The following is a 25,053-nucleotide window of genomic DNA, read 5'->3' on the forward strand; positions in this document are numbered from 1 at the left end:
GCTGCATAAGCTCATACACTTGCTTTCTTGCATCATATGCCACTACTACTACTAGTACTACTACTAAGCTCTAGAGACTAAACATGGGTTCCACCGCTTCAAGTCTCCAATAAGCAAAGTGGTGGTATTTCACCGGTTGATTAGAGTCAGCTATCACCTAGTACTGCCTGGTAACATAGAGGGCAGTGTTCCTCCATGTGGTGTGGGTGCCACACCTCGACCCCTGCTTACGTTGGTTCACACCTGGGTGATCACTCACCATGTACTTGTGCATGGTGGTTATACCCAGGATTACTAACAGTCCCACCATCGTGAAGGTGCAAGCAGAGGATTTGGCTGTCAGACCGTCCGGACTTCGCCGAAATTGGGTCCACTTGACTTGTGTGTCACCCGAATATCAGTTCCATCAGCATTTTAGACTCCCAGGTAGCAAAGTACAGCTTGTCTGGCATATCTGAGAGAATGTCTGTGACAACCTCAAGGACCAATTTTCCATAGACATAATGATAAAAACAGGGGTTACGTTCTCAATGAAATTTTACTCATTTAAATTTTAATGTTAAATAAAGGTCAACAAAATAATAGTTTATGCTTAAACAACGATTTAGTTATCAAAATAAATGAAAACAGCCTTTAAAATCAAGCAAATTATAATAATAAAGATTTACCTTTTCCACTCAAAATGACCTCAGTACATACTTCTGTTATTAAGACAAGACATTCCAAGGGTAAGTTAGTTGAAACAAGGTTACAATTGTCTAAATTTACACTTGTGGCAGTGTAAATTTAGGGTTTCAGCTTCTACTGAAAAGCAACCATTGTTGACCCCCAGTATATGCGTTAGTATGCAAACTCGTGTATATCAGCACAGCTGCATACTACACCTATAAGTTTATGAATGGGCAAATCATTATTGTGAAGAAAAGCATCAGTCATCACCATGGCCAAAAAAATTCTAGACTTTTGAGTTTCCCCTCATATAATACATATAAAGTAATTTAAAAAAAAATAGTTCAATGTGAATGTAAAATTAAAATATGGATTAAATAAAGCTGAATTATAAGTAATTTCAAACTGACACTTACTTTTGGGGATATGTAACAATAAACTTTCTTTGGCCTTTGTAGCCTTTCCCCTTTTATGGAAATAAGCTTAGCTTCATACCATATGTTATGTTTTTTTGCTATGTTCTTTTGAACCATGGCTGCTTTTTCTCCTAAAATATAATGTAAGAAAACTATATGCAGTGTATTCAATTTAAACAAAGAATCATTTAGTTCTTTAAAAAAAAAAAAAAACTGCATTTGAATCACAAAGGAAACAACTATATTTCTCAAGGCTTCATAAACAGGTACTGACATGTTTCTGTAATTGAAATTGTATAATTTCATAATTAAAATTTCAATGTCATTTGAATCTCTAGAGAATGGTCAAATTCTAAATAATTTTTCCAAACCAACTAAATTTCTTTATCCATAATATAGTTATTTGCACACTGACCAATATATACAGAATGCTGGTAGGATCTTGTGATCATTGACACCCAAATCTATTATACCTAGTGGATATAGGCCGACCGGGCTAGCCGAGTGGGTAAAGTACCTGCCCGGCAACCCAAAGGTCGCGGGTTCGATTCCCGCCTCGGGCTTGGATCAAAGTACTGCAAAAACCTTGGGAGGTGCAATATGGCCACAGAAGCCGATGCGCCAACAACTACCAAATCAAAAAAAAAAAAAAAAAAAAAAAAAGTGGATATAGATGTCCCTATGATAGCATAACATCAGTCCTTCAGACTAACAGACTTCCATTGTGCTCTTTTTTCTGTACTGTCTTATTTCCTGTTAGATCTTTAGCTCTAGCCAGAGAAATTCCTCTCTCCTTATGGGGACCTTTGTTTACCCAGACAACATCACAGCCAGTATACACCTTGACTGATCTGTTCCAACATAGTGAAAAGGTTTTAGCATATAATTTATTTAATTTGGGCTTAGTTGCATACCAGTAGCTAACCTTTAATCATTCAGTAGTGGCACCTCCGTAGCCAGGTGGGAAGGAGCAGCAGTGAGTACCACACGCTTCTTGATTAGGCCTGGGTTCGAGCACGTCACCACCAAATACGGAGGATGCGGAAAGGTCAGGGAATGACCACCGCATATTCCGGAGCAATATGGCCTTAGTTGCTAATGCTCCTAAAAAAAAACCAAACCAAACCAATCATTCAGTAGTCATATGACCAACTCCCTGAGGTTCATAGTGACGAGGAGTGGAGTGGGTATCAGGTCTGGACTTCATAGGCCTGGCATAAGAGATGTACAAGATCTCCTCCTGGTTATATAGTCTCTGATCTCTTTCTGTAATCCTGATGGGATTTTAATGAATATAAAATAAATATAAAATACAACAAGTTAGATAATATAAGCATCACATTACATTTCCTAACTTTTGATACAACTGTTTCACAGGATAAAAACTTGGTTTTATCTTATGAAACAAATGTCATCCTTCCTGGATGCTGCGTGCACACTGCAATAAGAAAAGAAAATCAAATGCATCATTTCCTTTGTGATGTTCAGTTAGCATAGTATGTATGCAGATACAAACTATCAACAAGAATCTTGCCCTACCTCTCTTTTCTTCCATAAACACATATATCCAGAACAAACTGGGGGAAACCACATTTAGAGGAATCACCATAACTCATTTAAGAGAAAATTATGCTGTTCTCAGATATACACAAAGTTTACTCATATCATAAATACTATATACAAGTACTTTGTATAAAGCAATAGTTTAGACTGCATCTGAGCACAGCATATAGGTCTGAAAGCTTCATTTTAATAAGGATGTGGATCTGTTGTAACAGGTGCAGATAACAGCAACAAGGTTAATCAGGGGCACTCTTATCAAGAAAGGCTTCAGTTATGCAAATCACAGCATCTGGAAACTAGACAACTGCAAGGAGATATGACTGAATTGCTGAAGGCTTTAAATCAATCAGTAAAACTAATACCAAAGATATCTCCTTACCCTTTCTTTGGTGAACACAAATTTAAAGAGACAAATTTAAATTGAAAAAGGATGGCTATAAGAAAGATACGTGAAAATTTTATTTCAGCCAGGACGGACACACTTTCATATGGTGTTGTGAAATGGGTAGTTTTAATAAATTTAAGGATTAACAAATCATTAGAGGGAAATCAACAGATGTATGGCTTTTTTTTTTTTTTTTTGCTGTTGCTGTATAACTTTGCTTCCTTGCATCAACTGCCACCATTAATACTAATCAAATCACAATATGGTGCAATATACAGGGTGTCTCAAAAATATACGGCATAACTTCAGGAATGAGTTCCTCATATGTAGACAATAAAAATATTTTATATCAACATAGTTCCGGAAATGCTTGGTTCCCAAGTTATTAACCGGAATGTCTTATCTCCCACAGGTGATTTCCTTCATCACAAGGTACTGACAGAATCTGGTAGTTTTCCATTCCGACCATGTACTCAAATCAGGCGCAAGCGGATATGCACTTTATGTGCAATTTGGCAGACGGCAATGCTCCGAAGGCTCGTCGTTTGTACCACGAAAGGTTCCCAGAACAAAGATGTCCAGACAGGAAAACGTTTGAAGGTATCCATCGCCGCCTTTGTAAATATGGGACCTTTACACCTTGTGCTACTGACAGAGGATGACCAAGATCTACGACTCCTGAAGTAGAGGAGGAGATTTTGGATGCTGTGCATGCCACTCCTGGAATCAGCACACACAGAATAGCAATGCAACTGGCTGTTCAACATTCAACTATTTGGAGAGTGTTGCGAGAACACCAACTGTATCCTTACCATCTGCAATGGATACAGGCCTTGTCACCAGCAGATTACCCTGTGCGAGTAATGTTCTGCCAGTGGTTCTTGCAGCAGTGTGGTACAACTCTTCACTTTCCTGCCTTAGTGATATTCACAGATGAAGCACAGTTCACATGAGACGGAATCCAAAACTTTCACAATCAGCATGTATGGGCCGAAGAAAATCCACATGCAATTCTTCCATCACATCACCAACAGCAGTTCAGCCTCAACATCTGGGCAGGTGTTTTTGGTGATAAGTTATTTGGGCCCCATGTATTTCCAAACAAATTCACAGGGCAGGCGTACAGAAACTTTCTGGAAAACAACATGCCTGATTTCTTGGGCGGCACTCTACATCATTCGTCAACAAGCACACTTCATGCACAATGGCACTCCCACACATTTCAGCCGCCTAGCCCACAATTACGTGAATCGAAGGTTTTCTGGTCGGTGAATAGGTAGAGGTGGACCAACTGCCTGGTTTCCACGCTCACCTGTTTTAAAATCCACTAGATTTCTTCTTGTGGGGCCATTTAAAGTCATAGGTGTATTCGACTCCAGTAGCTGATGTGGAAACTCACCGCAATCGAGAGTTTGTGAGTCCATGACACGTCGATGTGAGGTCTGTATTCAGGCAGAAGGTGGACATTTTGAACAATTACTATAAGGTGATGTGAACAGTTAAGTGTCATAGACAGACCTTCAAAACTTGGAAACAAAGCATTTCCGGAACTATGTTGATATAAAATATTTTTATTGTCTACATATGAGGAACTCATTCCAGAAATTATGCCGTGTATTTTTGAGACATCCTGTATAAGGCATGCACATATTATATTGAACAATTGTTCAGTGTCAACAACATGCTTAAGGCAAAGAACTGCAATGCTGATTGTTGCTCATAGAAACAACTACAAAATGTTTCAAGCATGTCATGAAATGCTATCCCTCAAGTCTGCCAGAGTTTGAATGTTTCTTGGCAGTGATCAAAGTGTACTGATGTTGGATTTACTTAAAGATCTAAGTACAATCAAGGGTAAAGGGAAGGGTTTTGCTTTCGTAAATGTAACTACACTGGTCTCAGACAGTTTTTAAGTTCTATACAGTGGGACTAACTAATGACATTACCAACAGCAAATTCTATGAAAAGAATTCAAGGAATTAACCTTGTAAGTTACTAGGCTTTCTATACCAACTAAAAAATACTGTTCAAGATTTAGCCTAAAATGGATGTCAGATGAACTAATGAGACTCATGGCAGAGAAGAAAAATGCATGGGATGCATATAAATTATCAGGCAACACAGAAGCCATTTTTTTTTTTATGAAAACCCGAAACACGAGAGGTATTAGAACCTATAGTACTTAGTACTGTGCTTGGGTTGGAGGTTGAGAAGATGAAAGAAGATAGCCTATGGTATATAAAAACTAGTCTGTAGTCACAAAGGAGGTTAGGCAAGCAAATGCAGATTACAAGAAATCTTGGGCAAGGAATGCAAAGATAAACAGCAAAGACTTATTTACTTATGTAAACTCCAGAAGGAAGTGGATGGATTAGATTGGTCCACTTGATGTCAATGGCTTGGCTGTTGATAATCCTGCTCAGTTAGCTGACAAACTAAATGGGTATTTTGCATCTACATTCACACATGAGAAGTTATTTAGGGAGGAGAATGCCAGAAGTTTATCAAACTCTAATGGGGAGTTAAATTATTTTGTAATAACTGAGAGCAAAGTGGAGGAGACATTGTTGAAGTTAAACATAAGAAAGCCACCTGAGGCAGATGGGATCTATATTAAAGGATGCAGCAAACCCTTAGCCATAATTATGAGAGCATCGTTGGATTCAGGAGAGGTCTCCATGGACTGGAGATGTGCAAATGTATCTCCAATTCATAAAGGGGGATCAAAGAGTGACATAATTACAGACCTGTTAGTTTAAATTCAGTCAGGGAAAATAATGGAGTCACTGGTTAAAGAAGCACTGCATGATCATCTAGACAAGACACAGCATATGTTCATTAAGGAGAAGTCTTGTCTAACCAATTTGAATTGATAGTACGATGTGGTGACAAAGGAACTGGATGCAAAAAAAATAATTTTGATATCATATACTTGGATTTCAGAGAAATTTTTGATACTGTTGCACATGGAAGACTGCTGTATAAATTGGAGCAGTATGGCATTAAGGGCAAGCTGCTGCTAGGGATAAAGGGATGGGTGAGTGGGAGAAGACAGAGTGGTAATCAACGGACACTGCTTTTTGTGGACTAATGTTATTAATGGAGTCCCACAGGTTTCTGTGTTGGGCACACTGTTGTTTTCTATATTTATCAATGATATTGATGAAGGTATATCAGGCTTAATATCCAAATTTGCAGATGATATGAAAGTTGGCAGAGCTGTTAATGTCAGTATGCTACTGCAACAGGACCTAGAAAAGTTAGGCAGATGGGCTGAGAGGGGGGCAACTGAAGTTTAACATCGAGGAATGCAAAGTACTGCAAGTGGATAGCAGTAACCCGAGAGTAATGTACCAACTGTATGGTACTACACTCAGGGTAGTGGAGAACGAAAAATAGCTGGGGGTAATTGTGCAGTTAGATATGAAGTTTTCAGAGCAGTGCAGACAGGCTGCCAGAGCAGCTCTGGGGGTCTTGTCAATGATATTCAGGAATTGTGCTAGTCTGGAGGCCTCATTTTAGGAAGAATGTAGAGCCGTTGGAATGGGATACAGAAGGGCAACAAGATTGGTGAGGGGAAGCAAGGGTTGCTCTTACCAAGAAAGGCTTAAGTTCTGCAAATTGCAGCATCTGGAGACAAGGTAGCTGTAAGGTGATCTGATTGAGGTATAGAAGGGTTTGAGCAAATCAATGCTGATGGAGTTCTTACTCGTGCTCAGATTACACACTTGAGGGACATAAATTCAAATTGAGAGAAGACAATTGTAGATATTTTCCTTTAGCCAGCAGGGTGGCTGATTGCTGGAATAACCCTTCCATCTGTCATTGTGGAAGTTGATAGTTTAAATAAAGAATTGGACAAACTTGTGGAGAGAATGAAAAGTTTTTTTTTTTTTTTTAGCTGATGTTGTAAGCTCACTTTCTTATTGCATCATATGCCACTACTAATGCTAACTCTGCCCTTGAGATAACCTGTTATAAGGTCATTGGAAAATGTGCCGTGAAACAACTGTTTTACTGAGTAAACACTACATGGCATTTTCCTTGAAAATTAGGAATAAGCCAATGAGTGATGAGGTGACAGTAATGTATACCTATCACAGCACAGATTTTAACAGGACCATGAGTTGAAATCTCTTTGAAAAGCAGAGTCCAAAAATGAAATCAGTGGTAAAACTATATGTACACTAATATGTTGAGAAGGTAGTGGAATTCAGTGGACATGTGGAAGCAACCTCATATAGAATAGAATAGAATCTTTAATTGCAGCAATGATAGACACAATTAGTCCCATCACGGCATGGTGGTGCCAGGGGTTTACAAAACATATTTACAAAAGATACATGAGAAATGTATCTTTTATAATTATAAATACAATTATGGAAATGCTGCTTGTTGGTCCACAGAATTTTCTAAGACCACATATTATCCACCTTAATACCAGACAGGGATTGCAAAGCAAAGTTTGTACATTGCAAGAGATCAGACTGCAGTAGTTGCTAAATAACATTAATCTCACATCCTAAAGCACCACACTTCATAGTGCGTTTGCAAACAGTTAGCATTAGCATTAGTAGAGGCATTTGATGCAAGAAAGCAAGCTTATGCAGCATCAGCCAAAAAAAATAAAAAAAAAAATTAAAAAAAAATAACCACTTCCACTTCACCCCTCTGTTCGTTTGAAATACCTGTCCAGCTGAGCCTTAAACTTATTTAGGCTATCAACCTCCACAACAAGGGATGGAAGTCTGTTCCACCAACCAACCACCTGCTGGCTAAAGGCAAATTTCCACACATCTATCCTACATCTGTCTTTCCTCAATTTGAACTTATGCCCGCTCAGGTGATTATTCTGAGCAAGAGGAAGAATCCCATCAGCATTGAGCATGCTCAAACCATTCAAGACTTTATACACCTCTATCAGATCACCTCGCTGGTAGGCGACTCCGTAGCCAGGTGGGCAGAAGCAGCAGCAGTGCACAGCACACGCTTCTTGATTAGACCAGGGTTCGAGCCCGTGACCACCAAATACGGAGGATGCGGAAAGGTCAGGGAATGACCACCGCATTATCCGCGGAGCAATATGGCCTTAGTTGCTAATGCTCCTAAAAACCAAACAACAAACCTCGCTGGTGCCTAGTTTCCAGACACTGTAATTTACAAAACTTAAGCCTTTCTTCGTAAGAGCACCCCTTTGTTCCATTCACTAATCTTGTTGCCCTTCTCTGTACTCGTTCCAGCAGCTCTACATCCTTCTTGAAATGAGGCCTCCAGACCTGTATATAGTACTCTAGGTGTGGCCTGACCATTGCCTTATACAAGGGAATAATCACCTCCTTATCCCTGCTAGAAAAATTCCTATATATCATTGACAATACACCATGAGCTGTTCTTGCAGCCTGTCTGCACTGCTCAGAGAACTTCATATCTGCCTGCACAACCACGCCCGGGTCCCTTTCATTCTCTACCACTGTCAGTGTAGTACCACAGAGTTGATACATTGCTCTAGGGTTGCTGTTTCCCATATGTAGTACTTTACATTTTTCGATGTTAAACTTCATTTGCCACCTCTCAGCCCATCTGCTCAACCTTTCCAGATCCTGTTGCAGCAGCATAATGTCAGTAGTGTCCTTGACAACCCTGTCAACCTTTGTATCGTCTGCAAACTTGGTCATTAAGCTTGATATACCATCATCAATATCACTTATAAATACAGAAAACAATAATGGAACCAATACTGAACCCTGAGGGACTCCACTAATAACATTAGTCCACGATGAGCAGTGTCCATTGATTACCACTCTCTGTCTTCTCCCCCTCAACCACCCCTTTATCCATAGCAGCAATTTGCCTCCAATGCCACACTGCTCCAATATGTGCAGCAGTATCAAAAGCCTTTCTAAGATCCAAGTATATAATATCAAAGTTATTCCCTGCATCCAGTTCTTTTGTGACTGCATCATAGTATCCAATCAAATTGGTCAGGCAAGACTTTCCCTTAACAAAACCATGCTGTGTCCCAGCTATAATTGAAGTCTTGTCTAGATGATCCTGCAGTGCTTCTTTAACTAGTGCCTCCATTAATTTTCCTGGAACAGAAGTTAAACTCACAGGTCTATAATTACTTGTGTCAGCCTTTGATCCTCCTTTGTGAATTGGGTCACATTTGCACATCTCCAGTCCATGGGTACCTCCCCTGAGTCCAAGGAAGTTCTCATAATTATGGCTAAGGGTTTGCTTACTTCCTTTGCTGCCTCCTTTAATATAACTGGATAGATCCCATCCACCCCAGGTGCCTTTCTTATGTTTATCTTCAACAATTTCTCCTCCACTTTACTCTCAGTTATTACAAGATTCCCTAGCTTACTGCCAGAGTTGAATACACCTCTGGCATTCCCCTCGCTGAATAACTCCTCACATGTGAATGTCGATGCAAAATATTCATTTAGTTTGTTAGCTACCTGAGCAGGATCATCAACAGTTGACCCATCGATATCAAGTGGACCAATCTGATTCATCCCCTTCCTTCTAGAGTTTACATAAGTAAAGAACTGTTTGCTGTTTTTCTTTGCATCCCTTGCTAAAGATTTCTCGTAATCTGCCTTCACCTGCCTAACCTCCTTTGTAACTTGGTTACAGATCAACTTGTATCTATCATAGGCTTCTGTGTCACGTGTTAATTTGTATGTATCCCATGCATTTTTCTTCTCTGCCATATGTCTCATTAGTTCATCTGACATCCATTTAGGCCTAAACCTTGAACAATATTTCTTAGTTGGTATGTAAAGCCTAGTAGCTTCCAAGATAAGTTCTTTGAATGCTTCCCATTTTGAATTTGCTGTTGGTAACATCATCAGTTGGTCCCACTGTATAGAATTTAAATACTGTCTCAGCCCATCGTAGTCGCCTTTACGAAAGCAATAACCCTTCCCTTTACTCCTATAATGGTAAAGGGAAGGGTTATTGCTATGATTGAAATGTTGATATGATTGAAATGTTTATATGAATGAAATGTGAAACTGCACTGGCACTAGCTGACTCATCAACTGCTTGCTGCACTGCTAAGCACAAAAATAGTGATCTCGCCAACAATGCTGTTCCCAAGAGGTTTCTGTCCACCATAAATTACTGACAAAAACACTATCAATAAAAAGAAAAAAAAAAAAAAACTTGTCTGCATTAAAAGTAACAAATAGCAATTATATAAAAATAATCAACTGTTCAAATGAGCTTAAAATAACTTTGGTAAAAGTTTAGAATAAGTATGGGTTACAATTAACAGAAGCCATGTTTCAGTCTGCCACTTTCAGAATTTTCTCTCATGGCTTAGAACAAAGATTTACATAGTCTTAACTCATGGGTCTGCACTGTAATTAGGACCGACTCTTCTGGAATCTAAAAACAGACAAAATCCACACTCTTTCTTCTGATGTCCAGGAGAGTTGGCTGGGGACAATACCAGTGTAGCCATGGCACTGTTGTTCTGGTAATTCAGATTCACCAATAATGCACCATTTCATTCCTTATTTTAAATAACATGCTAAATTTTTTGTGCTTGCTATGTAATTGCTTGTTTTCAGTAATTTCTTTCAATACAGTTTTTACACAGTGTACATGTAGCTTACATACTATGTACAACAACAGATTCGTCTCAGTATCATTCTAGAACTTTTTTTCTTGCTTTCATTACTGCATGGTCTAGATATTTGCATTCCAAATTTCGGTTGTGTGGTTAATTAACTATTTTCCACCTACATGTTTCTAAAGTAATATAGTCTAATTAAAACTAGACTTGTATTAAATTCAATTTTTAGTACTATCAAAAGTACTAGAATCTAATTAGAAGGCAGACAAATGCTGAATAAGTAAAAACTTGAAAAAAACTGTTCAAGTTGCAACATAACCCCAGGGGCTCACATCTGGTGAGTATGGGCTTGGCACACTGAGGGTCCTGAGCTGGATATCATCATTCTTCTCTTTCTTGGTGATTCCTTTCTACTTCTCTCTCTCTCTCTCTTTTTGGCCAGTGCAGCATAAGCCTCAGGCTTCTTTGCACCATATGGCTAATAATAATAATAATAAGCCTGCAATATGGCAGTTGAAAAGTTAGTTAGTTAGTTAGTTATTTGGTTTTTAGGAGCATTAGCAACTAAGGCCATATTTCTCCGGGATATGCGGTGGTCATTCCCTGACCTTTCCACATCCTCCGTATTTGGTGGTGACGGGCTCGAACCCCGGTCTAATCAAGAAGCCTGTGCTATGTACTGCTGCTCCTTCCCACCTGGCTACAGAGGTGCCTCAGTTGAAAAGTAGTGCCAGTATTAACTGCAGACCATGCACTGATTTATTTGTAGTAAGCACTCTCTCTCTCTCTCTCTCTCTCTCTCTCTCTCTCTCTCTCTCTCTCTCTCTCTCTCTCTCTCTCTCTCTCTCTCTCTCTCTCTCTCTCTCTCTCTCTCTCTCTCTCTCTCTCTCTCTCTCTCATCCACCCTCCCCACAAGGTACATAAATAGACATACAGTAAACCCTCACTAATCCAGTTACAGTTAATCCAAATGTTGGATAATCCAGATAGAAATACGAAAAATTCTTTCACAGAGTACTGTAATTTGGAAGACACAGGATTTAGGAAGGCAAATGAGTCACTCTGACTGGCAGAGAGATGGAACATGCATCACATTGTCTTGTGTGTTGTTCAGTACTGTTGTTGACTCTGAGTCGGATGGGTGTAATTGCTTATATCGCTTCATTTGCATAGTTCTTTATACGAATATATGTACATAAGTTAATATATATTATATATTATAGGTTTACATTAGTGTTGGCTAAACTACAACAACATTGCCTTGTTGAAGTCCTCATATGCAGACGATTTCTTGTTTTTCTGATAGTCATGCTTTTAATGCTATCTGATGTGCCTGCAAAATTTAATAACTTCCCTTTATTTTTTATTATGTCACGTATGGTTTGGTTACCAACCTTATAATGGTTCATTAATGATTTAACAGATGCACTGTTTCAAACTTTTGAATAATTTCAAGTTTTTGTTCAATTGAAAGCACAACTCTTTTGCATTTATCCATCATTTTCTCGATATCTAAACAAAAAAAAAATATTTACTATAAAAAAATTTACAATCCTGACAAATAACGAAATTTTTTTTTTTTTTTTTTTGCAGTGTGATGGAGCACAACAATCCACGTAATGCACTAAAACAAACTACACATTTGTTCTCTTTCCATTGTTTTTTTTTTTTTGAGTGGGCTAGTATAAAGACAGTGGGGGTTATGGGTTAATAAGCACATTCATCTCCCAATCACGACTTATAATGCCGCTTATTTATGACATGCAAAACATCTGTTTATACCTTCCTATTTATTACTTGAATTTTATGATTTTCAGTGGAGATATATATAAATATATATATTTTTTTTAACTGGAGTTTTGAAGTGTCCCAGTTAAATCGAGAGTCTGCTGTACAACTTCTAAGTCTTCTATTGATGGATAAATGCATTCTCTTTTTACAGTTTTTAAATAAAAGCTCTACAGTGATTTTTTTTTTATTTACTTTACCTTATGAAAGTAAATAAATAAATGAAAGTAAATAAAATCATTATAATTAAATTCTATCATTAAATTTTCTGTTTATTTGTTCTCTAAGTTTTTTTGTTTTAATCTTTTGCTTTACTAATCTGGATTATCTCTTAATCCAGATGACCTTTCCCCCCCAATTAATCCAGTTTAGCGAGGGTCTACTGCAGTGGCTTTCAACCAGGGTGCCGCAACAACATTCCAGGAGTGCCACATAATTTGGGTTTAAGTTACTTAAACTTATTATTTTTAAAATTTATATGTTTATTTCATTATAAAAAGGTGTACAGTGTCTTTTTAATTTTGTGGTGATCTATAATTGATGTTTACTTAGTACCTCTATATAAAGAATAAAATTATTATATACTGCATATATAATTTGTATTATGAAATGTAATTTTTATAATTATATTATTGTAATAACTATCATAACATATATATTTTTTAATATTATATATATATATATATATATATATACACATATCACAGTTTATTTGTAGCACAATAAAGAGGCAACTTACTGTGAAAGTGGTGTGAGATTAATAACAGTAATGTCATTGTTTATGGATAAAGGGGTGGTTGAGGGGGAGATGACAGAGAGTGATAATCAATGGACACTGCTCATCGTGGACTAATGTTATTAGTGGAGTCCTTCAGGGTTCAGTATTGGGTCCATTATTGTTTTCTGTATTTATAAATGATATTGATGATGGTATATCAAGCTTAATGTCCAAGTTTGCAGACGATACAAAGGTTGGCAGGGTTGTCAAGGACACTACTGACACTATGCTACTGCAACAGGATCTGGAAAGGTTGAGCAGATGGGCTGAGAGGTGGCAAATGAAGTTTAACATTGACAAATGTAAAGTACTACATATGGGAAACAGCAACCCCAGAGCAACTTATCAACTCTGTGGTACTACACTGACAGTGGTAGAGAATGAAAGGGACCTGGGGGTAGTTGTGCAGGCAGATATGAAGTTTTCTGAGCAGTGCAGACGGGGTGCAAGAGTAGCTCATGGTGTCTTGTCAATGATATACAGGAATTTTTCTAGTAGGGATAAGGAGGTGATTATCCCCTTGTATAAGGCAATGGTCAGACCACACCTAGAGTACTGTATACAGGTCTGGAGGCTTCATTTCAAGAAGGATGTAGAGATGCTGGAACGAGTACAGAGAAGGGCAATAAGATTAGTGAATGGAACAAAGGGGTGCTCTTACGAAGAAAGGCTTAAGTTTTGCAAATTACAGTGTCTGGAGACTAGGCACCGGCGAGGTGATCTGATAGAGGTGTATAAAGCCTTGAATGGTTTGAGCATGCTCAATGCTGATGGGATTCTTCCTCTTGCTCAGAATAATCACCTGAGAGGGCATAAATTCAAATTGAGAAAAGACAGATGTAGGATAGACGTGAGGAAATTTGCCTTTAGCCAGCGGGTGGTTGGTTGGTGGAATAGACTTCCATCCCTTGTCGTGGAAGTTGATAGCCTAAATAAGTTTAAGGCTCAGCTGGACAGGTATTTCGAACGAACAGAGGGGTGAAATGGAAGTGGTTATTTTTTATTTATTTATTTTATTTTATTTATTTATTTTTTGGCTGATGCTGCATAAGCTTGCTTTCTTGCATCAAATGCCTCTATTAATGCTAATGCTAATTACACAAAAGGCATTTTTTCCCCTCCAAATAAGTAGATAAGTAACACGTTTGAATGTCAGAATTTTCTACAAAAATATAGATAATAATGTACACAGAAAATTGACAAGCCATTAAACAAAATTACTTACGGTTAAGAACAATAATATGAAAATCCCCATTCTTAACATTAATGCCATTATAGGAAACCACTGCTCTGTAACATCCTTCAGTTCCAATATGTAATACCAAAGCTAGACGGGATGATTCAGGATAGCTCTCCCAGTAAAATGGAGCCTGCACCAGCTGTTCACAACCAGCCTGCACAACAGCATAAAATTTTACACAAAAAATAAGCAGATCTCATATATTTAATCTATGTAAATAGCATAATATAATTTTTAATACAGCCAATATTTTTCTTCTCTTGTGTCCTTCTCATTGTTACAATTGTCAAAGCACACATGCAAAATACCTAAAGAGTAAAATAACCCAGAATATATTTTTTAAATTTATAAATATACAAGTGCATATAAAAGTAGTATCTATTTAGAACAGCAATAAAAATAAATTGTTGTTATTTTGAAGCATAAAAAAAGTTAAGTTCCTTTCCCTGTACACAAACAGTGAAACCTAATTAATGCACCACTGAATAATACAAATTACTAGTTATTTCAACACTATGGCATTTCTGAACTGCACAATTCAAATTTGTTTCCAGCTAGAGAGTAATTGGCTGGTATGGGTAGTCTGAATAAATTTCAGGAAGGATTAGAGAAATTATTGGGGGGATGCGAAGATGATGCAAGTTTTTTTTTTTTTTTTTAGCTGATGCTATATCAGTTTTCTTCCTTGCATCATTTGCCATCTAATACTAAATACTAAAATTCACATGATTTGATGTGTGTTATTATTCATATTTCACATTATTTCATTATGAACAGCCATAAAATGTCCTCCTCTCAACATTAATGGATAAATTTTTGAAACTGTATTTAGATAACCAATTAAAATGCTGAATCTATAAAATTATCATGAAGATAATTTTATAGAAACCAACTTAATAATAATTTTAAAAATTCGCCATAAAGAATGAGTGATTTTTACTAATATTGTAGCAGGGTTATAAATTTTAATCAAGCAAATATTTTCATGTTGGATTAAAAAAATTGACAATCTATTGTTCAAACTTTAAAATGACTAGGAATCCAGCCAAGAATGAATAAACAATAAAGCATTAATTTGTTTGCTATTATACAGGGTGATTCAAAAGTCTCAATACATAGGGAAAATGGTCACTTTTTTTTTTTTTTTTTTAAACAAACTGTCACTTTATTCACAAAACTATGTTTTGTGAATAAAGTGACATAAATTTCAATAAAGTGACATAAATTGAATAAATTTCAAAGGAATGGCTGCCATTCCTTTGAAAACACATAATGATGTTTGTTTGTTGTTGTTTGTTTTTTGTTGGTTTTTAGGAGCATTAGCAACTAAGGCCATATTGCTCCGGGATATGCGGTGGTCATTCCTTGACCTTTCCACATCCTCCGTATTTGGTGGTGACGACATATGATGTGCCTCTCCCACTCAGGGTAAACTCACCATAATGGGTTGGTGCCCCATCTTGCTGAAAATATGCCGGAAATCTCAGTCTTCGTTTATCAGTTAATTTCTTCTCAGTTTTCCCATATCTTGCACCTTTGAGGGACTCATCCAGTGTAGGTTGGTATCACCCCAATAATGTAGGTTTTGGCGATTAACGTCTCCATTAATGTAAAAATTGGATTCATCAGTAAAGATCCCAGATGAGAAGTTTGCGTCACCGTCCAATTTGTTTACTGCTCATTCACAAAATTCCATCCACCTATTCGGGTCATCTTCACTAAGATGCTGCAACATTTTCATTTTGTATGGATGCCACCTGTGCTTTTTCATGATGTGGACGATACTCAATTGACTGACACTGCTTTCTGCAGACAACTGTCGTGTGCTTTTTTGGGGACTCTTTGTTAATGCTGTCAGCACCATGTCGGTTGTGCTTTCATTGGTGGATGATCACTTCTCGGCTGGTTAGTAACACTTCCAGTCTTTCTGAACTTCTCAATAAGTTTGACAACAGTGTCGTGTGTGATGTGCTTGCCATGTGTTCTGTTAAATTCCATTGCAACCTTGCGACAGCTTCCTGATCTGGCCATGAGAATGATTTTTATATGCTCTTCTTTAGACAAAGGCATTTTAGAAGGGTACCTGAAAACAAAAAAAAAAGAAGAAACATTATTCCCTATGTATGGAGACTTTTGAATCACCCTGTAGTATTAGTAATGGAAAATGATGCGATAAGGCAAGCTTATGAAGCATCAGCCAAAAAAAAAAAGAAATGCCACATTACTGTACATCCCCTCAAATAATTTGACTGGTTCTTCATTTAATTTATTTAAACTACTTGCTTCCACAGCAACAAATGAAAGTTTGTTCCAACAATCACCTACCCACTGGCTGAAGGCAGACTTCCACACATCTATCTTGCAATCATCCTTCCTCAATTTGAATTTATGTGTAGTCTGAGCAAGAGGAAGCCAAAATGCTTGTTCAATCCATTCAAAGCCTTAAACAACTCAATCAGATCATCTTGCAGGTGCTTAGTCTCCATATGGTGCAATTTGCAGAACTGAAATCTTTCTTAGTAAGACCACCCTTTTCTTCCCTTCACCAATCTCCTTGCCCTATCCCATGAGCAGTCCTGGCAGCCTGTCTGCACAGCTCAGAGAACTTCATATCTGACTGCACAATTACACACAAGCCTTTTCAATTTTCACTAACCTGAGTGAAGTACCATACAGTTGGCACATTAATCTGGGATTACCCATATGCAGTACCTTGCATCTGTCAATGTTAATCTGCAATTTAAAATCTATAAATATTATGCCTATTCTGCCTAATTTTTCTAGATTTTGTTGCAGTAGTTTACCTTACCTTTTTTACCTTGATAACCCATCCGCTGTAGCCGAGAGTGCAGTAGCACACACTCTTTGAGTAGACCAGGGTTCAAGCCATTGACGGCTAAATACAGTCGATCTGCCAATCCACATTGGACCAGTGTGACAGATTATGGTCCATTCCCTCAACATGAATCGTTGAGGAGGCTTCCATCCTGCAGTGGGTTGATAATGGCAGCAGTTTACCTTTTTTTTTTTTTTTTTTTTTTTAATATTACTTTGATCACTATCATTAACCACCTTGCCAACCTTTGTATCATTTTCAAATTTAGACATTAAGCCCGATATGCCATCATCAATATCATTAATAAATATAGAAACCAACAATGGGCCCAGCACTAAATCCCGGAGGATTCCACTAATAACATTAGTCCGTGAAGAACAGTATCCATTAATAACCACTCTTATCTTCTCCCACTAAACCATTCCATTATCTATAGTAGTAACTTGTCCTTAATGCTGCACTGCTTCAATTTGTACAACCTGAAATCCAAGTATACGATGGCGAAATTTATTTTTTGCATTCAGTTCCTTTATTACCACATCACGGTATCCAATCAGCTTAGTAAGTCAACACTGCCCCTTAACAAATCCTTGCTGTGACTGCAGTATAATTTCATTACCTGTCTAGATGGTCCTGCATTACTTCTTTAACCAGTGACTCCATTATTTTCCCTGGAACAGAAGTTAAGCTAACAAGTCTGCAATCTCATGTCACCTTTTCATCCCACTTTGTGATGAGGGATATATTTCCACATCTCCAATCCATAAGGACTGTCCTCTGGATCCAAATATGCTCTCATAATTATGGCTACGCATATGTTTACATCCTTTCCTGCCTCCCTTAATATAATTGGATAGATCCCATCCACTCCACATGCTTTTTTTTTTTACATTTAATTTTAGTAATTTCTCTTCCACTTTCCTCTCATTTATCACAAAATCAATCAGCTCCCTGTTAGAGTATGATAAACTTCTGGCATCTCTTTCCCTAAAGAATTCCTCGTGTGTGAATATAGATGCAAAAATACCCATTCAGTTTGTCAGAAACTTGAGCAGGATAATTAACAGTTAAACCGTCAACATCAAGTGGACCAATGTGATTCAACCCTTTCCTTCTGCTGTTAATATAAGTAAAGAAATCATGGCTGCTTTTCTTTGCATTCTTTGCAAGAGACTTCTTGTAATCTGCTTTAGGTTTCCTAACTTCCTTTGTGACTTGATAACAAGATTAGTTTCCATCTACTACAGGCTTCTGTATCACCTGATAATTTATATGCATTCCATGTATTTTTCTTCTCTGCCACAAATCTTATCAGTTCATCTGACAGCCATTTAGATCTTAAGCCTTGAATAGTATTTCTTTATTGGTATAAAAAATCTACTTCTCTGAATGCTTCTCATTTAGAATTTGTTGCTGGTAACATCAGTTGGTCCCACTGAACAGAATGTAAAAATTGTCTGAGACTACTGTAATCACCTTTATGAAAGCAAAAGCTCTTCCCTTTACACTTGACAGTAGTTATGTTTTTAAGTAAATCCCACATCAGTATACTCTGTTCACAGCTACACAGTGGGCCTTTATCTGCAGATTCTTAATGCATGATGAACTGCTGCTGATAATCAGATCAAGAATAGTGCTTCCTCTTTTTTGCTTCTCTAATATACTGCTGTAGAAAACAATCACTCAATAAATCTACAAAAAAGTCTTTCTAGCATGCTAGGTTTTACAAACATCTGTAAACAGAACAAATTCCCATTATCTAATATTTATAAATTTTTAGTGAAGATTTATAAATTTTATTGTTTATTATGTCACACTTTAAAATAGCTGTATCTCTTGTGTGTGTGTGTGTGTGTGTGTGTGTGTGTGTGTGTGTGTGTGTGTGTGTGTGTGTGTGTGTGTGTGTGTCAAAAAAGTATAAATTTTAAATGTGGTAGTGGACCACAGAAACAGAAATTTCATAGGGATCCACAGCTTGTTGACCAGGTTGTTTTCAGCAAGGTTAAATTAACAATTTTTTAAGAATAAAAGATGAAATTATCTTCACTTTGTCATTGGAAAGAAATATTGATGTTTCTATTGGAATCAGCAGCAGCCTGGAAAATAAGATGCAGGATATTTCAGAGAATGCTGGGAATCATTGGGGTACAAGTAAACAAATGGGTTGTGTTCGGGTAGCTAAGAAAAAGAACAGGTGCATGTATACTTGCGTGTACACCAATGCTAGGAGTTTAGTAAATAAATTTGATGAATTTGAGGTATTGCTCAAAACATCAAAGGCAGATATTGTTGGGATATCAGAGACGTGGTGTCACACAGATATAAGGGATGCAGAACTGCAATTTGGGGAGTACAACGTCTACAGAAAGGATAGACAGGATAGGAAGGGGGGAGGGGTTATGCTATTAGTTAAGAAATACATAAAATCCAAGGAAGTGAAGCCAGTCGACATCAATGGACAGTGCAGTGTCGAGTCCGTTTGGTGTGACATAAGCATTGGGAGATCAAAATTGAGAGTAGGAATGTGCTATAGGCCTAATGACTCTGATGAGTATAATAAGAAACTGTACAGGGAAATAGAGTGGGCCAGTAAATCAGAGAGTCTTATAATGGGGGATTTTAATTTCCCAGATATTGACTAGAATTTGGGGGCTGGTCACTCACACTAGCAAGGCTTTTGTGGATTTATTGGATGATTGTTTTCTGCATCAGCATGTTCGGGAGGCATCTAGAGGGAGTAATACTCTTGATTTGATTACCAGTAGTGATTCTTCATGCATTAAGAATCTGCAGATAAATGAACCACTAGGTGGCAGTGATCACAGTGTGCTGAAGTGGGATTTACTCAAAGAGGTAACTACCATTAGGGATAAAGGGGAGGGTTATTGCTTTCGTAAAGGTGACTACGATGGACTGAGACAGTATTTAAATTCTATATAGTGGGACCAACTGATGATGTTACCAACAGCAAATTCAAAATGGGAAGCATTCAAAGAACTTATCTTGGAAGCTACTAGGCTTTACATACCAACTAAGAAATATTGTTCAGGGTTTAGGCCTAAATGGATGTCAGATGAACTAATGAGACATATGGCAGAGAAGAAAAATGCATGGGATACATACAAATTAACACATGACACAGAAGCCTATGATAGATACAAGTTGATCTGTAACCAAGTTACAAAGGAGGTTAGGCAGGCGAAGGCAGATTACGAGAAATCTTTGGCAAGGGATGCAAAGAAAAACAGCAAACAGTTCTTTACTTATGTAAACTCTAGAAGGAAGGGGATGAATCAGATTGGTCCACTTGATATCGATGGGTCAACTGTTGATGATCCTGCTCAAGTAGCTAACAAACTAAATGAATATTTTGCATCGACATTCACACATGAGGAGATATTCAACGAGGGGAATGCCAGAGGTGTATTCAACTCTGGCAGTAAGCTAGAGAATCTTGTAATAACTGAGAGTAAAGTGGAGGAGAAATTGTTGAAGATAAGCACAAGAAAAGCACCTGCGGTGGATGGGATCTATCCAGTTATATTACAGGAGGCAGCAAAGGAAGTAAGCAAACCCTTAGCCATAATTATGAGAGCTTCCGTGGACTCAGGGGAGGTACCCATGGACTGGAGATGTGCAAATGTGACCCCAATTCACAAAGGAGGATCAAAGGCTGACACAAGTAATTATAGACCTGTGAGTTTAACTTCTGTTCCCGGAAAATTAATGGAGGCACTGGTTAAAGAAGCACTGCAGGATCATCTAAACAAGACTTCCGTTATAGCTCGGACACCGCATGGTTTTGTTAAGGGGAAGTCTTGCCTGACCAATTTGATTGGATACTATGATGCAGTCACAAAAGAACTGGATGCAGGGAATAACTTTGACATCATATATTTGGATCTTAGGAAGGCTTTTGATACTGTTGCACACATGGAAGACTGCTGCACAAATTGTAAAGTACTACATATGGGAAACAGCAACCCCAGAGCAACGTATCAACTCTGTGGGACTACACTGACAGTGGTAGAGAATGAAAGGGACCTGGGGGTAGTTGTGCAGGCAGATATGAAGTTCTCTGAGCAGTGCAGATGGGCTGCAAGAGTAGCTCATGGTGTATTGTCAATGATATATAGGAATTTTTCTAGCAGGGATAAGGAGGTGATTATTCCCTTGTATAAGGCAATGGTCAGGCCACACCTAGAGTACTGTATACAGGCCTGGAGGCCTCATTTCAAGAAGGATGTAGAGCTGCTGGAACGAGTACAGAGAAGGGCAACAAGATTAGTAAATGGAACAAAGGGGTGCTCTTATGAAGAAAGGCTTAAGTTTTGCAAAATACAGTGTCTGGAGACTAGGCACCAGCAAGGTGATCTGATAGAGGCGTATAAAGCCTTGAATGGTTTGAGCATGCTCAATGCTGATGGGATTCTTCCTCTTGCTCAGAATAATCACGTGAGAGGGCATAAATTCAAATTGAGGAAAGACAGATGTAGGATAGACGTGCGGAAATTTGCCTTTAGCCAACGGGTGGTTGGTTGGTGGAACAGACTTCCATCCCTTGTCGTGGAAGTTGATAGCCTAAATAAGTTTAAGGCTCAGCTTGATAGGTATTTTGAAAGAACAGAGGGATGAAGTGGAGGTAGTTATTTTTTATTTATTTATTTTATTTTATTTTTTTGGCTGATGCTGCAAAAGCTTGCTTTCTTGCATCAAATGCCTCTACTAATGCTAATGATAATGCTAGAGTGCGTGACCAACGCACAAATTCCAGTCAATACCTGGAAACTGAAGAGGCCCATGGTACCAGCTCCAGAGATAAATAAAGAATTCAATTCAACCAGTAAGACCAGTAACTAAGTTTAATAATATAAGTAATTAACAGAACCTTTCAAGGTTAAGTATCCCTTTGTCAGATGTGAGAATACACATATAAAATGTGACACTGATGGAACTGACTGGTGTTGCAAACATTGGGATGGAAGAGTTGGAGGAAGACATATTCCTGAATCTGCTGGTTCCTGTCACCTTCTGGTGTTGACATCTTCACTATTATCCCCCGAGGTTCAGAGACAACTACTACAACATTTCAACTCCCTATCTCCATTCATCCAGTTCACAATAGAATTAGAGTCAAGCAATACCCTTTCCTTCCTGGATGTTCTGGTGAAGCACGTAGGCTCACATCTGGAAACTTTGGTCTACCGAAAGCCCATATGCTCTGACCAATTTACCAACTACAGGTCAGGGCATGCCTCTGCCACCTGTTCAGTACTGCGCATACACTGCTTTCTCAAGCCTGGACTCATTCCAGCTCCATGGATGCCAGGTGCAACAAAGTTTCTAAGATAAGAGCCAACCTCACCAACTGTCGCTTTCCTACCTATGTCTTTGACAAGTGTGATCTACAAGCCCATGAGCTTGTCGCATGTCCGAGGCCCCTCCCCATAGTGATGAGACAACCTCTACTGCCTACATCCCGTATTACCCAGGCGCTTCAGATTACATTTTTAAGATCTTATGTGGGTACCAGATAAAGTGCCTGCAACTTCCGGGTAGAGGATTGTGATCTCTTGTCTTGAGAGTGAAGACACCCGTCCCCCCTCTTTTATGCAGCAGTACAATATACCGCATCACCTGCCACGATTGTGGCGGCTGCTATAAGGCTCCAGGACTGCCTGTCAGAACATGAAAGGGCCATTCGATTGGCTGACTCTGCACACTCTGCAATTGCAGCGCACTATTGGTCAATGCAACAAGACCTCAATCCCAGATGTGATACTGAGGTCATTGACCAATCCTACCACTACCATTAATGACTGTGGCTTGAGTCACTGCACACATCTGGTTGCCATAGCATTTTTAATTGCAGTAGAGGCATGTGGCTACACCCAATCATGGAGTCTGTAGTGTTACAACGTGACAAATGCTGGCACTCAGCCCATGAATGCACCCTGCATCAACAACAATCACCTAGTTCTGTCCAGTAAATGCTTTAGCATTTGTACACATCCTCATGCATGCTCTCTCTTTTTACCCAACATGACCACGCTCAGCACATTCCATTTGTAATGTTTTATGTATGCATTCTCCCAGCTGACGAAGGAATACTTAATCTTGAAAGCTTCTGTTAATTACTTATATTATTAAACTTAGTTACCGTTCTTACCAGTTGAACTGAATTATTTAATACCTAGAAAGTTAAAATCCTCCATTATAAGACAATGTGATTTACCAGCCCGCTCAATTTCTCTGCAGAACAGTTAAAACAAATTAACAGCAAATGGCACTAACCTCTGTGATAGTAACATTATATGCATGATTAAGTTCTGAATTTGCTTCTGCTGTACATAGGTTGTTGTACGAATCCCTTGGTTCTAGAAATAAGTGATGCTGGTTGCCTTCTGTACACACTACTGTAGAACAATGATGAATAAAACTAGTCTTCAGAGGGTCAGGAGCTCCTGCAATAAAAAAATATTTTTATAGTGAATTTTTTTTCACTAAATATTTTATCTATTTTATCATTAAGGAATAGTATTAAAGAGTTGATCAGGAGCCACTGCAGCCAATTTTGAGCCTAGTTTGGAGCCTCATATCTCTCTCCGTGATAGTAATGTTATATGCATTAAGTTACTATCTGAGAAATGCTAACTTCATAATGTTTCTTAATAAAATATAATTTATGATTCCAAATGTTTTGTATGTTCAGAAAAAAAAAAAAAATTACAGGAAAAATCAGCTGCTAGTTCTAGAATTTAAAGGGCTGCTTCATTTTGAATTATGTTCATGTAAAGAGTTAAATTAGAGCCAAGGCAACTCAAGACAAGAACCACTGAGGTATTGTGTCAGTAAATTCAGCATGTGTTTGAAAGCTAATTTGTTTTCACACAGTGAAGACACCTGGGAAAAATTCTACATTCTTAAGACTCATTTGATGTTAATTGACCTTCTTTCCACCACTAACTGCATTTGAACCAGACTTTTTTTTTTTTTTTTTTTTTTTTATTTATGAAAACCCCAAACACGAGAGGTATTAGAACCTATAGTACTTAGTACCGTGCTTGGGTTGGAGGTTGAGAAGACGAAAGAAGATATTTGTTGACATTGGACTTGAACTTCTGTAGATTGTAATTTTCAGGAAATACATATGAAGGAAGGTTGTTCCAGAAAACGGCAGTTGAATGAATAAATGAGGAAGATGAAAAGTTGGTTCTGTGGGTTTGAAGTTGGACAGTAAATGGATGTTGGCTGGTGGCGGCACGTGTTTGGACTGTTTTGAAAGAGAGAGCAGGAATTATAGAAGCCAATTCAGAAGAACAGTGCCCATGGAAGTATCTGTAGAAGAGGCATGCAGGCATGCAGTACGTCTATGAGAAAGCGAGTGGAGAGACTCTGTTAAAGATGAATTATTAATTAACCTGTCTTCTTCTGAATGGAATCAAGAAGCCTGAGAGAGGTTTTCAGGGCACCACCCCAGATGTGGGAACAATATTCCATGGCAGGGCGGATTTGCGATTTATACAGAGTGAGCAGCTGTTTGGGAGAAAAGTAACGCCAAGAGCGAAAGAGAAAACCAAGTTTTTTAGATGCAGAGGAAGCAATATTTGTAATGTGCTTGTGCCAAGAGAGATTGGAAGTCAGGGTAATTCCCAAAAGAGATATATCATTTTGCCTAGAAATCGGAGTGTCACTAAAGATAAGCATAGGAGCAGAAGAATCCTTTTTGCGAGATATAAGACAAGGCTGAGTTTTAGAAGGGTTGAAATCAACTAAGTTTTCTTTGCCCCACT

The 25,053-nt window shown here is 38.1% G+C and overlaps 1 protein-coding gene across 1 annotated transcript in view; it reads right to left on the reverse strand.

Moving 5' to 3' along the window:
* LOC150082305 (apoptosis-resistant E3 ubiquitin protein ligase 1) overlaps positions 1–25,053 on the reverse strand; it is a 254,272-nt gene that overhangs the window by 76,322 nt on the left and 152,897 nt on the right. The window contains exons 7-9 of the mRNA XM_090379226.1: positions 23,555–23,724; positions 14,410–14,578; positions 1,086–1,216 (exon numbers count right to left, since the gene is read on the reverse strand). Coding sequence (XP_090235352.1) covers positions 1,086–1,216; positions 14,410–14,578; positions 23,555–23,724 — 470 coding nt within the window. The remainder of the gene's footprint in view (positions 1–1,085; positions 1,217–14,409; positions 14,579–23,554; positions 23,725–25,053) is intronic.

This window comes from Mastigoproctus giganteus, chromosome 8, assembly GCF_048544385.1.
Source record: "Mastigoproctus giganteus isolate SK-2022 chromosome 8, ASM4854438v1, whole genome shotgun sequence".
NCBI lineage: Eukaryota > Metazoa > Arthropoda > Arachnida > Uropygi > Thelyphonidae > Mastigoproctus > Mastigoproctus giganteus.